At 44.3% G+C, this 12176-nt stretch overlaps 1 protein-coding gene across 1 annotated transcript; it reads right to left on the bottom strand.

Moving 5' to 3' along the window:
* Positions 1-2683: 2683 nt before the first annotated feature.
* Positions 2684-12134, bottom strand: LOC118227771 (threonine--tRNA ligase 1, cytoplasmic-like). Its single transcript, XM_035418637.1, has 19 exons — positions 11778-12134; positions 11398-11484; positions 11101-11288; positions 10786-10909; positions 10582-10706; positions 10130-10247; positions 9469-9533; positions 8430-8508; positions 8073-8219; positions 7357-7455; positions 6881-7047; positions 6620-6782; positions 6357-6494; positions 6048-6125; positions 5855-5955; positions 5597-5701; positions 3962-4034; positions 3671-3785; positions 2684-3381 (listed from the first exon to the last, which is right to left on the bottom strand). Exons 1-19 carry the CDS (start codon positions 12084-12086, stop codon positions 3233-3235), a joined length of 2430 nt encoding a protein of 809 aa, XP_035274528.1. The 5' UTR covers positions 12087-12134; the 3' UTR covers positions 2684-3232.
* Between the last annotated feature and the right edge of the window lie 42 nt (positions 12135-12176).

The following is a 12176-nucleotide window of genomic DNA, read 5'->3' as shown; positions in this document are numbered from 1 at the left end:
CCCTATGCGCAACATCAGTGCCCAACTTCACTAGTGCACTTGTGGCTGAATGGAAGCGAATCCTTGCAGCCATGTTCCGAAATCTACTGGAAAGCCTTCCCAGAAGAGTGGAGACTTTTACAGTAGCATAGGAGGGTCCAACTCTTAGCATATTAATGCCCATCATTTTGGAGTGAGATGTTCAACAAGTACATATGGGGACGATGTTCAGAAGTCCACATACTTTTGGAAATGTAGTGTAGAACATATACTTAGTTCTACTGAAAAGGGTGGTGAAATGAGTTATTGTGATTTAATCACATCTCCTTTCTTTAAAATTATGACTGGTGAAAAAACTGTAATATATTTTTTTCTACTACATTTTTAGCAAAACTGCCTGGTAAAATTATAAATGCACATTATGGTAATACTTGCCTTAAGGTAATAAGAGACATTTAATAATTTTTATAATTTCCAATATTTACACAGAAAATAACAATTTACACAGGAATAACAACTTTCAGCAGTCATTAGGTGAGTCAGTAGGTGATCCAATTAGATTGCATAGTCAAGCACGATATATAATTTCTCATTAACATCATAACAATTACAAATGAATCATGAAGATAATTACAAATTACCACCTATCAGATACTACGTATGTTATTGTAATTACATTTTCAAATCAAAGCTGACTGCTGGCTAATCTGCTGTTAACGCATGGTGTTTCATCCTACCAGTGTACTAGCAGATAACACTCACAGACTCTTGCACTAAAAAAAGTCCTGGCATTCCAGCCTGTTTTCAGAGGAAGGCCAGCAAATCAGCAGAGAGCATGAAATGCACAGGGGAGGCCTGCATGTGAGACAGTTGCCTATTGTATTCCTCTTGGCACCACGCAAAGACTTGTCATCTGCATGAGCATAAAAATGTCCAAAAGTGATGGGTAACCATAGAAACTGTCGCCCAGCACGTCTGCCAGCACTCCATGAGCCTGCCCCAATGCATTCACCTAAATTAAATCCAACTTTCCTTTTGTCAACACATTCTACCTACCTAATTCTCTAGCCTGGAGATGGAGAGTGGAGATGAGAGAAGAATCATGGTGAGGGGAGAGTGAGCCAAAATTTGTCAGTAGAGGTGTTTCTCGTTTATCGGCCTCATCCAGGGGCAGATGGGACAGCAATCTGTTCCAGTGGGAGGAACACATATGAACTGGAGCATCTTGGTAGAGGTGAAAAACATCAGCCAAATATATCAACCTCCTGCAGAGACCTCTGATCGAGCACGTCAAAATTTAGATGGACTCATCTGTCGAAGGTGCTGAATGATTGGTTTGACACACATGCTAGTAATAGATTTTTTGCAATTACACACATCCTACTCTTACATTGTCAATAGTGCTGCATTCACTGAAAATGGTCCTCACCGAAGGAGTCAGCACAGAAGTCCAGGTGATGAGCAATAGCAGCTGTATGGGAGGGAAGGGCCAGCACCAGCCAGGTGTGGTTTTCATGGTCAAGGCAGCACGTAACGTCCATGCAAACGAAAGATGCACACAGGCATTTTCAAGATGCTTACTGGCTAATTTGAAAAGATCTTTTGCCCTTTTGCCTAAAAACAAAAATCACTCCAATCACCCCTGAAGGAATTGCACAATTCAATAAGTATTTGCACATAGTTAAGCAGTGTTGCCAGCAGTTCACTTCCTGTCCATACATTTAGCTTAAATATGATGCATTTTCACATGGACATAAGCTAACAGGCCAGTAATGTAAAAACCAGATCTGTACATAAATTTATATTTATTGTCCTTTCAACAAATTAAAAAAGACTCCTCCTTAGGCTAGCTTGCCAACTGATCACCAAGACTACCTTTCATACAATGCAGCCTTCTGGAAACGTAATATTCATTTCCATTTAGGAGTACATAATTTTCCAGACACTCTTATCCAGAGCAAATAACTTCAGGATGACAGATTTGCATCATCCACATATTAGCATTTGATTTTTACATTGGCAACACCTCACATACATTAGGATCTGCACACTGCAGGCAGAAGTCCAACAATGGCAGTATGGTGATGCCTCGTATTCTCATAGTACAGCAGCTGCATCCTGTTTCACTTCCCAGAGAGTAATAAAAAAAAAAAACAACCTTGTGATACTTCGCGATTTCAGTGTTTCGATCTGTCAGAACAAGCCAGGCAACACTGTCATTCTACAGACTGAAAACATGACTTTCAGATTCTTAACCCCTTAAGTTCGGCTTTATTTGCTTTCACTCAATTTTTTTATGGTGATATTCTCAATCTGGTCACACGATTCAAAACCGGCCATCTGCAGAAGTATACTACTTCTGCCACAATTATGCATGAGCAAGGGGAAAGACGGCAATTCTACTAATTCTAGCACAGCAAATAAATAAATCCCACAGCAATTCAGATTAAGTGAATGGGTCACATTTTTGACTCAATCTTTTGTTTTTTTGTTTTGACACAAAACATTTTATAAACGGCTCAATCAGGTTATATTAATGATGCTCAGTTTGAAAATGCACAAAATTGTTTGTTATATGAAGTAAAACTGATAAACCAAATTTGTAAATGGCACGGATTTATACTTAATACTTTTCGCTATGTGCCAGAAAGTTGAACGTTGAATCAACCTGAAATTACCTCAGATGAAATACAGAAGAAAACAATTTAGTGGGAACTCAGTCCTGAGCAACAGCCATTTATTTGTCAGCCTTCAAACCACCAAGTAGTAGCAGGGATTCATCACAAGTTTTCATTTTCCTTTTCAGCATTACATCACCATGACTAATATCACACAGTACATGTTATGTCACCCTTTTGATCAGCATGTCAACAACGTCTGTATGGCATACAATGGCCCACATTCCTTCAAATAAAACCTTAAGGAACAATACCACTCACAAATTGCCACAGTCAAATTACAGTGGCAGATTCATTCTAATACTCATTAACGCCAGTTCAGAGCATCTTTGAGCAAAGCATTGATTTCCTTTCACCTCTTTACTACATTATTTCTTTCCAGGTCATTATTCCCAGATCCTTCAAATTATAGCCTACATTACATTTCCATTGACCGCAACTTCTAAAGCAGAGCAGGCTTCCTTTTCAAATAGAATCCGCACACTGTGCAATTTCTAGGCTATTTCTCATGGCTGAAGGCACACTAAATGGACCGACTGGGGGTCCAGTTGTGAGCCGCCACCTGCGGCCCCTTATCAGAACTCCTCCTCGGCGTTTCGGCAACGGGACTGGCTCAGCAGTGTCAGCCTGGCCAGCACCTCCGCCACGGACAGCTCCCCGTGGACCTTGTTGTCTCTGGTGCGCACGTTTACGCAGTTAGTCATCTTCTCCTTCTCGCCCACCACTGCCAAAAAACACAAAGAGCAGCCGCTCTGTTAACAGGGAAAGCAAGGCTGCAACAATATACTGGGCAGATTGCAAGCAAAGTGCTATGGGCAAGTAAGCCAGTTTAGCTTCCTTGTCCGCCTGTCACAAAATGTTAACACGCTGGCCACCATCAACTGTTAATATGTTGCAACAGAAGGCGGCCTCCAGTGACAAGTGGTCATGTGCACCCATGCGTGCACAAAAGTAATGACCCATTTATGACTGGTTCATTCACCCATTATCAGGAGTGCACTAGTTCCTCTTACCCAAGATGAAGTTATACTGGGCCAATTGTGCATTACGGATCTTCTTGTTGAGAAGGCAACTGGAGTCAAGGTCAGCATCTGCCATAAAGCCAGCTTCCACAAACAGCTTGCAGACCTGTGGAAGAGGAACAGCAGCAGACCCCACTTCAATGAGTCAAACTCCAGCCTGCTGGCAGACAGCACACAAACTGTAAATAACTGTATTCAGACCCCTGCGCTTGAACATAGAATTTGCTGGTTTGGGTGGTTATCACATCAAATACAAAAAGATTAAAAGGGGGGGGGTTGTACCTTTTTGGCATATTCCTCACATGTTGGGTTGACAGGGACCAGCATCACCTGTCGGGGAGACAGCCAGAGAGGCCTGTGGGACAGCAGAGAGATAGCCAAATCCCGAGAAGTGAACAAACAAACCAAAAATGCATAGAAAACCACACTCCCTCGCTTTATCACATACACATAAAACAAGTGAACTGATCACACCAGTGGCACTCAAATACAAAAATTGACCTGTTATCAAACATCAGTAGATTCGTCAGTGTATTTCTCATTAGAAATGGCCGTATACATTCTTAGATCATTTAGACACCCCCACTTTTGATCCTAATAAGAAGGAAAAATTAGATTAACCTTTCAGCTTAGAGGACGTCACCAGCACATCAATGCAAAGTGGCAAGGCCCCCAGACCTGATGGATGTCCAATTGAATTTTATAAGGAATTCTCAACCAAATTAGCCCCTCTCCTCCTTGCAATGTTTGAGTACTCTCTGCCCTGAGGGTCCCCGCCACAAATTCTTACAGAAGCTTCTATTATACTTTTATTGAAGCCTGAATAAGATGCATCAGAGTATAGCTCCAGCAGGCTTATTTCACTTCTAAAGTGAGATACAAAAATATTAGCTAAGCTTTTTTGCTAATAGGTTGGATACTTGTTTGTCAGAGATTATTTCCCCCCAGAGGTGGTGGTTTCTTTCGATGCAAAGGAAGCTTTTGATCGAGTCAAATGACAATATTTAATTGCAGTTTTAGTAAAAATTGGCTTCGGTCCAAAACTCATTTAATGGATTCTCCTATTGTATGAATCACCAAAAGCATCAGTAATTTTCAAATAAATTGTGCTTTCAATATTTTCCACAGTCAAGAGCTACACGGCAGAGTGTCTCCTTAGCTCGCTGATTTTTACCTTAGCTATTGAACCCCTTTCTATGCTTAAAACCTCACAGTGCTTTAAAGGAATCATTAGAGGGGGTATTGAATACAAGGTATCTCTATACACAGATGACCTTTTATTTATATATATCGGACCTTATGCGCCCATGACACTGTAGACTTGTTACACTGGTTTGGCAATTTTTTTGGGATATAAACTAAACTTTTTCCAAAAGTGAATGCTTCCTACTTCAGCTTTTGGAATCATAGAAAAAATAGAAAATATATATTTTTAAAAAAAATGGTCATACATACACTCTTCTGATTTATCCAAATTTATATAAAAGCAAGACGTATATCATTTACACTTCAGGCATTTAGTATGTGCAGAAATTAGTGCCAGCAGAAATTGAATTTGAATTGCATAACTTGAATTAGCATTGCACAAATCTGAAATACAATGTAATGGTTTGAAATTGAATTTGGTCTTCACTGCATTCAGTTTACACTTTTAATTTCAAGTTAAAATTTTTAATTCAATATGCTTTCAGATTCAGCACTTATAGTTCAATTTCAGTTCTTACAATTATTGCAAAATGGTCTGAAAATGACACAAATGCCAAATTGCAGACTTAACAATAAAACAAAGTTTGGTCATGCAGCCTGTTAATAAATGAGGCCCATATCTTTCCTGAGTCAGTAAGTAATCCTGTCTGTCTGACTGCTTCCTGTGTGTACAAGTCAGCTGCACTCCGGCTGATGTGACTTTGAGCTCACCACTTCCCAGCGTAATTCTCAGTCAGAATGGCAATCATTCTCTCCACAGAGCCCAGGATCGCACGATGGATGATGACGGGGCGTGCTTTGTCATCCCCGTCCTTTCTGCAAAGGGGGAGGGGGAAATGCATCAGAACCCAACATCATAAGAATGCTGATTTAAGTGATGCACCTCAAAAAACCAGGTGCATCGTCACACCAGCGGTAGATCAATCAGAGCTCAAAGTCTGTTCTAGATTTTGGGAGAAACTGACTCACCCCACAAAGGTCAAGTTGAAGCGGATGGGCAGCTGAAAGTCAAGCTGGATGGTGGCGCACTGATGATATCGCCCTATGGCATCTTTGATCTTAATGTCAATCTAGAAACAAACACACACACACACACACAGTCAAGAGTGGATAGTGCCCAATGTGCAACTGGGCAGAAGCCCATATACAGAGGCATGCTCACCTTGGGCCCGTAAAAGGCACCATCTCCAGGGTTGAGTTTCCATGGCTCCCCAAACTCATTCAGGCTGTTCTCCAATTGCTGTCAAACAGATGAAACCAGTCATACATTTAGATGCCAATATACTGCTTCCGCTATAAAGTACATTTACTTAAACATTAGAAAATGACCGCGAGCAGAATTCTCCATTGAGCATTTGCTTGACACTGCCAATATGGCAACTTCAGTCATCATCAGTGCTAAAATGGGAACTGCAGTCATCACACTGCAGATGGGTAATTCTAGCTAATAGCATCCCTGCTCCACAGCTACCTTCTCAGCTTCGTTCCAGATGGCCACGTCGCCCAGGTACTTCTCAGGACGCGTGGAGAGGTGAAGCTGGAAAGAGAAGCCGAAGACGGCATAGACGCAGCGCAGGAAGTCCAGGCAGCCCTTCATCTCCGACTCGATCTAAAGGAGCGAAAAGGAGCAGGCACAGTTCAGCTGACAGGAAGCATCGGATTTGCAGGGTTTTTTTTCTCCAAAATAGACAGCTTTGCGAAACGCCCCCTCCAGTGCCGGCTCCAGTCAGTCACCTGCTCCATGGTGCAGAAGATGTGTGCGTCATCCTGCTGGAACCGCCGCACCCTGGTGAGGCCAGTCAGCGTCCCAGACAGCTCGTTCCGGTGCAGGACCCCGAAATCCGCCAGCCTCAGCGGCAGCTCACGCCAGGACCGCGGCCGGTAGCCGAACATCAAACTAAGACAGAGAGGCGGGTAGAAGAGATTGGATGGGGATTCAGAACTGAGGAAGACCAGTCCATCATAACTGGAGATAAGCAGGAGAATAGGGCCCACCAGTGTCCTGGGCAGTTCATGGGCTTGAGGGCGAAGATGTCCTGTTCCACAGGGAAGGAGAACATGTTTTCGCTGTAGTGCTGCCAGTGGCCCGAGGTCTCCCACAGCTTGCTATTGTAGATGTTTGGGGAGGCAACCTCCTGGAAACCCCGCCTACCGTACTCCTCCTGCAGTCACAATAAGGCCAGGCCCACCCCAAAATCAGGCGACATTCTTAAAAGCATTGAACCCTCGTCAATAATTATCCAACTTACTTATCTAATGTTTTCAGTCAGTAACATCTACATCCCATGTCATACCTATGCAAGTAATCTTCTACCGGGAGTGCCAATGAAAATAGCCTACTGTTTAACATAGGCATAACGTGTTGATTGTTTGTTACAAATACGAGAATTGTATATGGTCTCTAATAAATATATACCACAACCAAGTTGGTGGTTGTTCAGCAGTAAGAGGGAAGAAACTGTTTGTCTCACCCTGATGAATTCAGTGAGGGTGTTGTACAGAAAGGCCCCACGTGGCAGGAAGAAGCAGCTCCCAGGGCTCAGGTCGTGGAAGAAGAACAGCTCTTGCTCCTGCGCCACACAAAAGCAAAACACAGGCAGCTCAGTCATCGCACAAGCAAGCGTGCACTTGCACGGGCACCTTTATTCACCATACTGCTAGCGGGTCCACGTCCAGACTGACTCAGAGAGGGCAGGCTGTTTCTCTCTCCTCTCATTCATGTGATCATGGAAAACTTGCTGGGAAATGACATGTCCGCTCGCTGTCTCCTCGCCCTTTCGAGCGACGCGCCAGAAAATCGGCCGAGAGCCGGTGCCAAAAAACGTAGGGAAATGTTCCGCTGTCAGCTCCGAATGGGAGGCCACCTGCTGTCTCCAGCAGGGAGGAGAGTGAGTAATACCGAGGGGGGGGGGGCCACCAGCTGAGGCGGCCACATGACGCACTCACAGAGCGCTCGCGGACCACCGCCGACTGGGGCCAGACGAGCCCACCACCCTGCACGAATGAGTGCGGCTGGCATGTGCATGCATGCCATGACATGGCATTACGACGCAGGCTGGACCGTGCCAAAAATTCAAGGCTAAATCCTCCTTCAGCACAGGGGGGATTTTTTTTGCAGGAGGGGGGTCATCCCACCCCACCGTGACACTGGCGACGGTCCGGCAGCAACCCCCCCCCCTCCCCCCACCTTTCCGATCTTGCGGTGGTCGCGGTTCCTCGCCTCCTCCTGGAAGCGCTCCCACTCCTTCAGCATCTTGGAGTCGGGGAAGGAGATCCCGTAGATGCGCTGCAGGGTCTCCATGTCGGAGCGCCCCTCCCAGTACGTGGAGGAGTTCTGCGGATCGACAGAGCAAGAGACCAGGAGAGTCACGTGACACGTCCTTCAACTCCAGGAGCATTAGCACAGAGGTGGCCAAAGTTGCTCCTGGCAGGGTGAAGAGTGTACCGTTTTTATTCTCATCCTAAATTCATTAACAGTTTGGCCCCACCGGTATAAATTACACCACCATGTAAGCTTCATGAATGAGTGTAAACACTTCCATACCTTGTAGATCTTCATGGCTTTGATCTTTCCGGTGTGCCTGACATGTGGTCCTCGACACAGGTCAATCAGGGGCCCACATCTATGACAACAAAGAAAGGACCCAGCTAACTGAGGACTGAGGAAGGAGGTTTAACACGACTCTTACAACCAGCCTAGCAAAGAGTTCTCAGGACTTCCACTGTGCACTGAATTGAACTGAAATTAAATCAGATACTTTGCCTCAGGAATTAGTTCCTCATTTCAAAGAGACTATTCACATAAAAGTCAATGTAAGTCGGATCATGGAAACAGCTACAGGCCAAGTAACTGACTTAACAATCTGAAATTAGATGATCATTAACCTGAACGTAATCTCTACGACTGTCATAAAAGGACATAAAAGAGCAATAATGAGAAGTTTAGGTTTGATCTTTTTATCTGTATAAAACACCTTCAATGACAGATTAGATAGTTACAGTATTTTTAGTAAGTACTATCAGATAAAAAACAAAATTCACATCATCATCACAGCTGACTCACTGAGCCTCACGTGAATTGCAACAACTCCACACAGTAGATCCCTAGAAACATGACTCAAAGCCTTGCCTGCCAGCATAGCAGCACTCACAGCATTGGAATTAAAAGTGCAATCAAGCAGCAGTTGCTTCTAGCCGCCTTTCCACCACATGGTACCGGCTAGACTCGACTCGACTCTACTCGCTTTTGATACCAGTAGGCTACTTCGTTTTCCACTGCAGATAGTACCCCCGTCAATGTAGCTGGTCGTTATTAGCGACGCCGCACGAAATGCGTTGCTCTGACAAATCAGTGGTCTGCAGTGTTTTCACGTCACCTTTTGGTATCGCCTCAGCTTGCTTGGAACCTCGACGGAGGTGATACCAAAAAAGTACCAGATACTATCCACAACTTTTGCCTGATGGAAAACCAAAAAAGTCCAGTAGAGTCGAGTCGAGTCGAGCCGGTACCATGCGGTGGAAAAGTGGCTTTAGAATTACCCCATTGTAGCATCCATGATCTTTAACAAACCTGAGCAGCTCACCTGTAGACTGTGGTAGTGGGCGTAGTGACTTTCTCATTCAAGATTCGACACTTGAACTTGTTATACTGAAAGACACATCCAAATACCAATTAATCTGCCAGACGTCTTCTGAATGGTTAAGAAAGCTTGAATTGATCACAGAATTTCACAAAACCCCTACTACTAGATGTAAGGCTTTAAGTGACTATGAATGCTTCCTACATAATAATTTTTTGTTCCAGCATATTCTCCTGGTATACCTACTAATGCACTTAGGTACTTTGCTTTGTACCCTACCCAAGATAAAAAAATAAAAAATAAAAAACTATTAGCCAAGTGAATTAAATGTAATGAACCTGTCAGATTACTACTTAAAAGCTACAATGACAGAATGTGTTTCCTGTAAAAGATTAAATGTTCAATAAAATGTACAGATAAAATGTTTGATTCACTGATGAAGATCAGTTCTCACATCCTAATTATAAAAGAGATTTTAAAAATAATTTTCATCATTTCATCCAGGAAAAGTTACATATACATTAACTGAAGAATTCACAGGAAGCAACAAGACTTTTAATTTAGTAACAAGCAAGTACTACATGCTTCAAGTGATTTACTGATGATACCAATAAGAACATATGAGGAATGGAAAGCGCAGGAATTGTATAACTGATCCTCTCACCTTAAACATCTTCAACAGTGTCTCCTTGCTAACCTCCAATCTTTCAAATGGTTGTTTGTCCTTCATCACTGACTTACAGATAGTCTCCAGGTCCCCAAATTCAGTGCTCGACACAGCCCTGAGTACAATCACATGGATACATGAATGTACATATAAACATTCACCCTATAGTACCAAACTCAGAAACTGCCATCAGACAAGAACAATAGTTACATTAATTTCATAAGCGGTAACGTTTTGTCTAGTTATCATAACTTTGTTTAAGCTTAAGATGGTACATCATGCAAATATAAATAATTTTGATACCATAAAGTAATCCCACAATGCATTGCTTCCTCATACACCAGTCCTCTTATGATTTTTTTTATCCAAATACTGTTTTTCCCCACCAAATGTTTACTATGCACTACAGATGAGATCCATTTTTCCCCCCATCATAAACAAGTCCTCACCCTTGCCCATCCAGATACATGTCATAATAAAAGCCATTCTCGATGGGTGGCCCATAGCACAGACAGCCGCCATAGAAACGCTCCATAGCCTCCCCTAGGACGTGGGCACTGGAGTGCCAGTACACCTACAGGGTAGAGTGTTACAGTCAGCAGGGGAACAAGGCATGGCAAGGGAGAGGTTCAAACGAATGGGCGGCCACTCACTGCTTGGGCGTCTTCATTGTCGAAACGCAGCACTTCCAGGGAGCAGTCCTTCTCCAGCGGCCTGTCTAGGTCCCACAATTCCCCATTGACCCGGGCAATCACGGCGTTGTCAGCCAGGCCCTGACTGGGAGAGACACCACTCACTTCATTACCCAGCTCACCATCTGTTACTGTTGTAAGTGAGAGAGACACCAACTGCGTGGCATCACGGAAAGACACCATTGCATTTACAGAGATGATGTCACTGTTCCAATTAAGCGTGAGAGACTTTGCGCAATGCATTTGACGACACCCGAATAAACAGGAATTCCTCACCTGATGCCACAGGCGAGCTGGTAAGGGGTTGTAACCCACGCTTTGGCATCCACGGTCCTCCTGTCCGGCAGCTCCACAGAGATGGGGTGACTCTCGGCAGCACGCTTTGAAAGCAGGATATCACTCTCTTTCTTGAGCTCTTCGTACAGTTGGAGCCTGTCTGTCACGTAGGCAGGCCAGGGCTTGAGCTGCGAAGACGACGACAGCAGTATTGAACTTACTCGTATATGCACCAGGTATTCTGGAAATGACACCTAACATGGGATCCTGTCAATGCAAAAGTCTACCGCGATTTACCTCTCCCGTTCCACCATCTCCCCTGGCCTTCTCCGTCTTCTCCCTTTTCTTGTTCTTGTCTACTTGCTTAGACTCGGTCGCTGCAGGCTGTGGGAAAACACAGTTCAGACAGACCGGAATGCTCGCAAATGTACCAAGAACACGTGTACTGTATAGCGTGTCATACTCCTTTACAATGTTTACAGAGCGCGGAATGTCGCTGGCGAGTTTGCTCTGAAAGCAGGATATCGTATGGGCTTTTCACCCGAGCGAGGTGGTTATTTCGAGACGGTTAACGACTTGGCTCTTTACCTTTCGAAGACGACCACTGAATAGTCTCGGAGTGCATGCATAAACCAAGACAAGCGATGCAAAGGGGAAGGGGAGAAAAGCAAACTTACATGAGAATGACCGTGGATGATCTTGGCGTTCTCCCTTCTGTTTTCCTTCTCCGAACATTGCTTTGCTGATGCATCTCGGCCCTGCTTTTCCAAGTCCTGCTCCGCCTGCAGACTCCGGCGCAGATGCAATATCCTGTACCTTAGCTTGTCATTCTCACTCCGCAGGGTCTCCAGCTCCTTAGGGCTGTCAAAACTGGCGAGCGCACCAAGGTCGCCAAACAGGCTGTCCTGCAGCCGGCTGACCTCCCTGCTGAGCAAACCTATCTGCTCCTCCTGAGCGCTCAAGCGTGCTGCCATATGCTCCGCCATTTTTAAATCCCGACTATCCCAACTAAAACAAGAGGGGATCTGGGATTCGCTTTAAACCCGTGGATGAATGAAAAAGGAAATAGCACGACA

The sequence above is a fragment of the Anguilla anguilla genome, chromosome 5 (genome assembly GCF_013347855.1).
Source record: "Anguilla anguilla isolate fAngAng1 chromosome 5, fAngAng1.pri, whole genome shotgun sequence".
Lineage (NCBI taxonomy): Eukaryota > Metazoa > Chordata > Actinopteri > Anguilliformes > Anguillidae > Anguilla > Anguilla anguilla.
Note: the sequence above shows the minus strand (reverse complement) of the source record. Positions and strands in the feature narration are given on the sequence as shown.

What these genes read in the sequence shown, in the direction of transcription:
- LOC118227771 (XM_035418637.1), bottom strand. Translation starts at nt 12,086, where the DNA reads ATGGCGGAGCATATGGCAGCACGCTTGAGCGCTCAGGAGGAGCAGATA. An exon ending in ATGTATCTGGATGGGCAAGG is followed by an intron (nt 10,248 to 10,581) that starts GTGAGGACTTGT and finishes GATTGTACTCAG; the next exon opens with GGCTGTGTCGAGCACTGAAT. An exon ending in TCTGGAACGAAGCTGAGAAG is followed by an intron (nt 6,126 to 6,356) that starts GTAGCTGTGGAG and finishes TCTGTTTGACAG; the next exon opens with CAATTGGAGAACAGCCTGAA.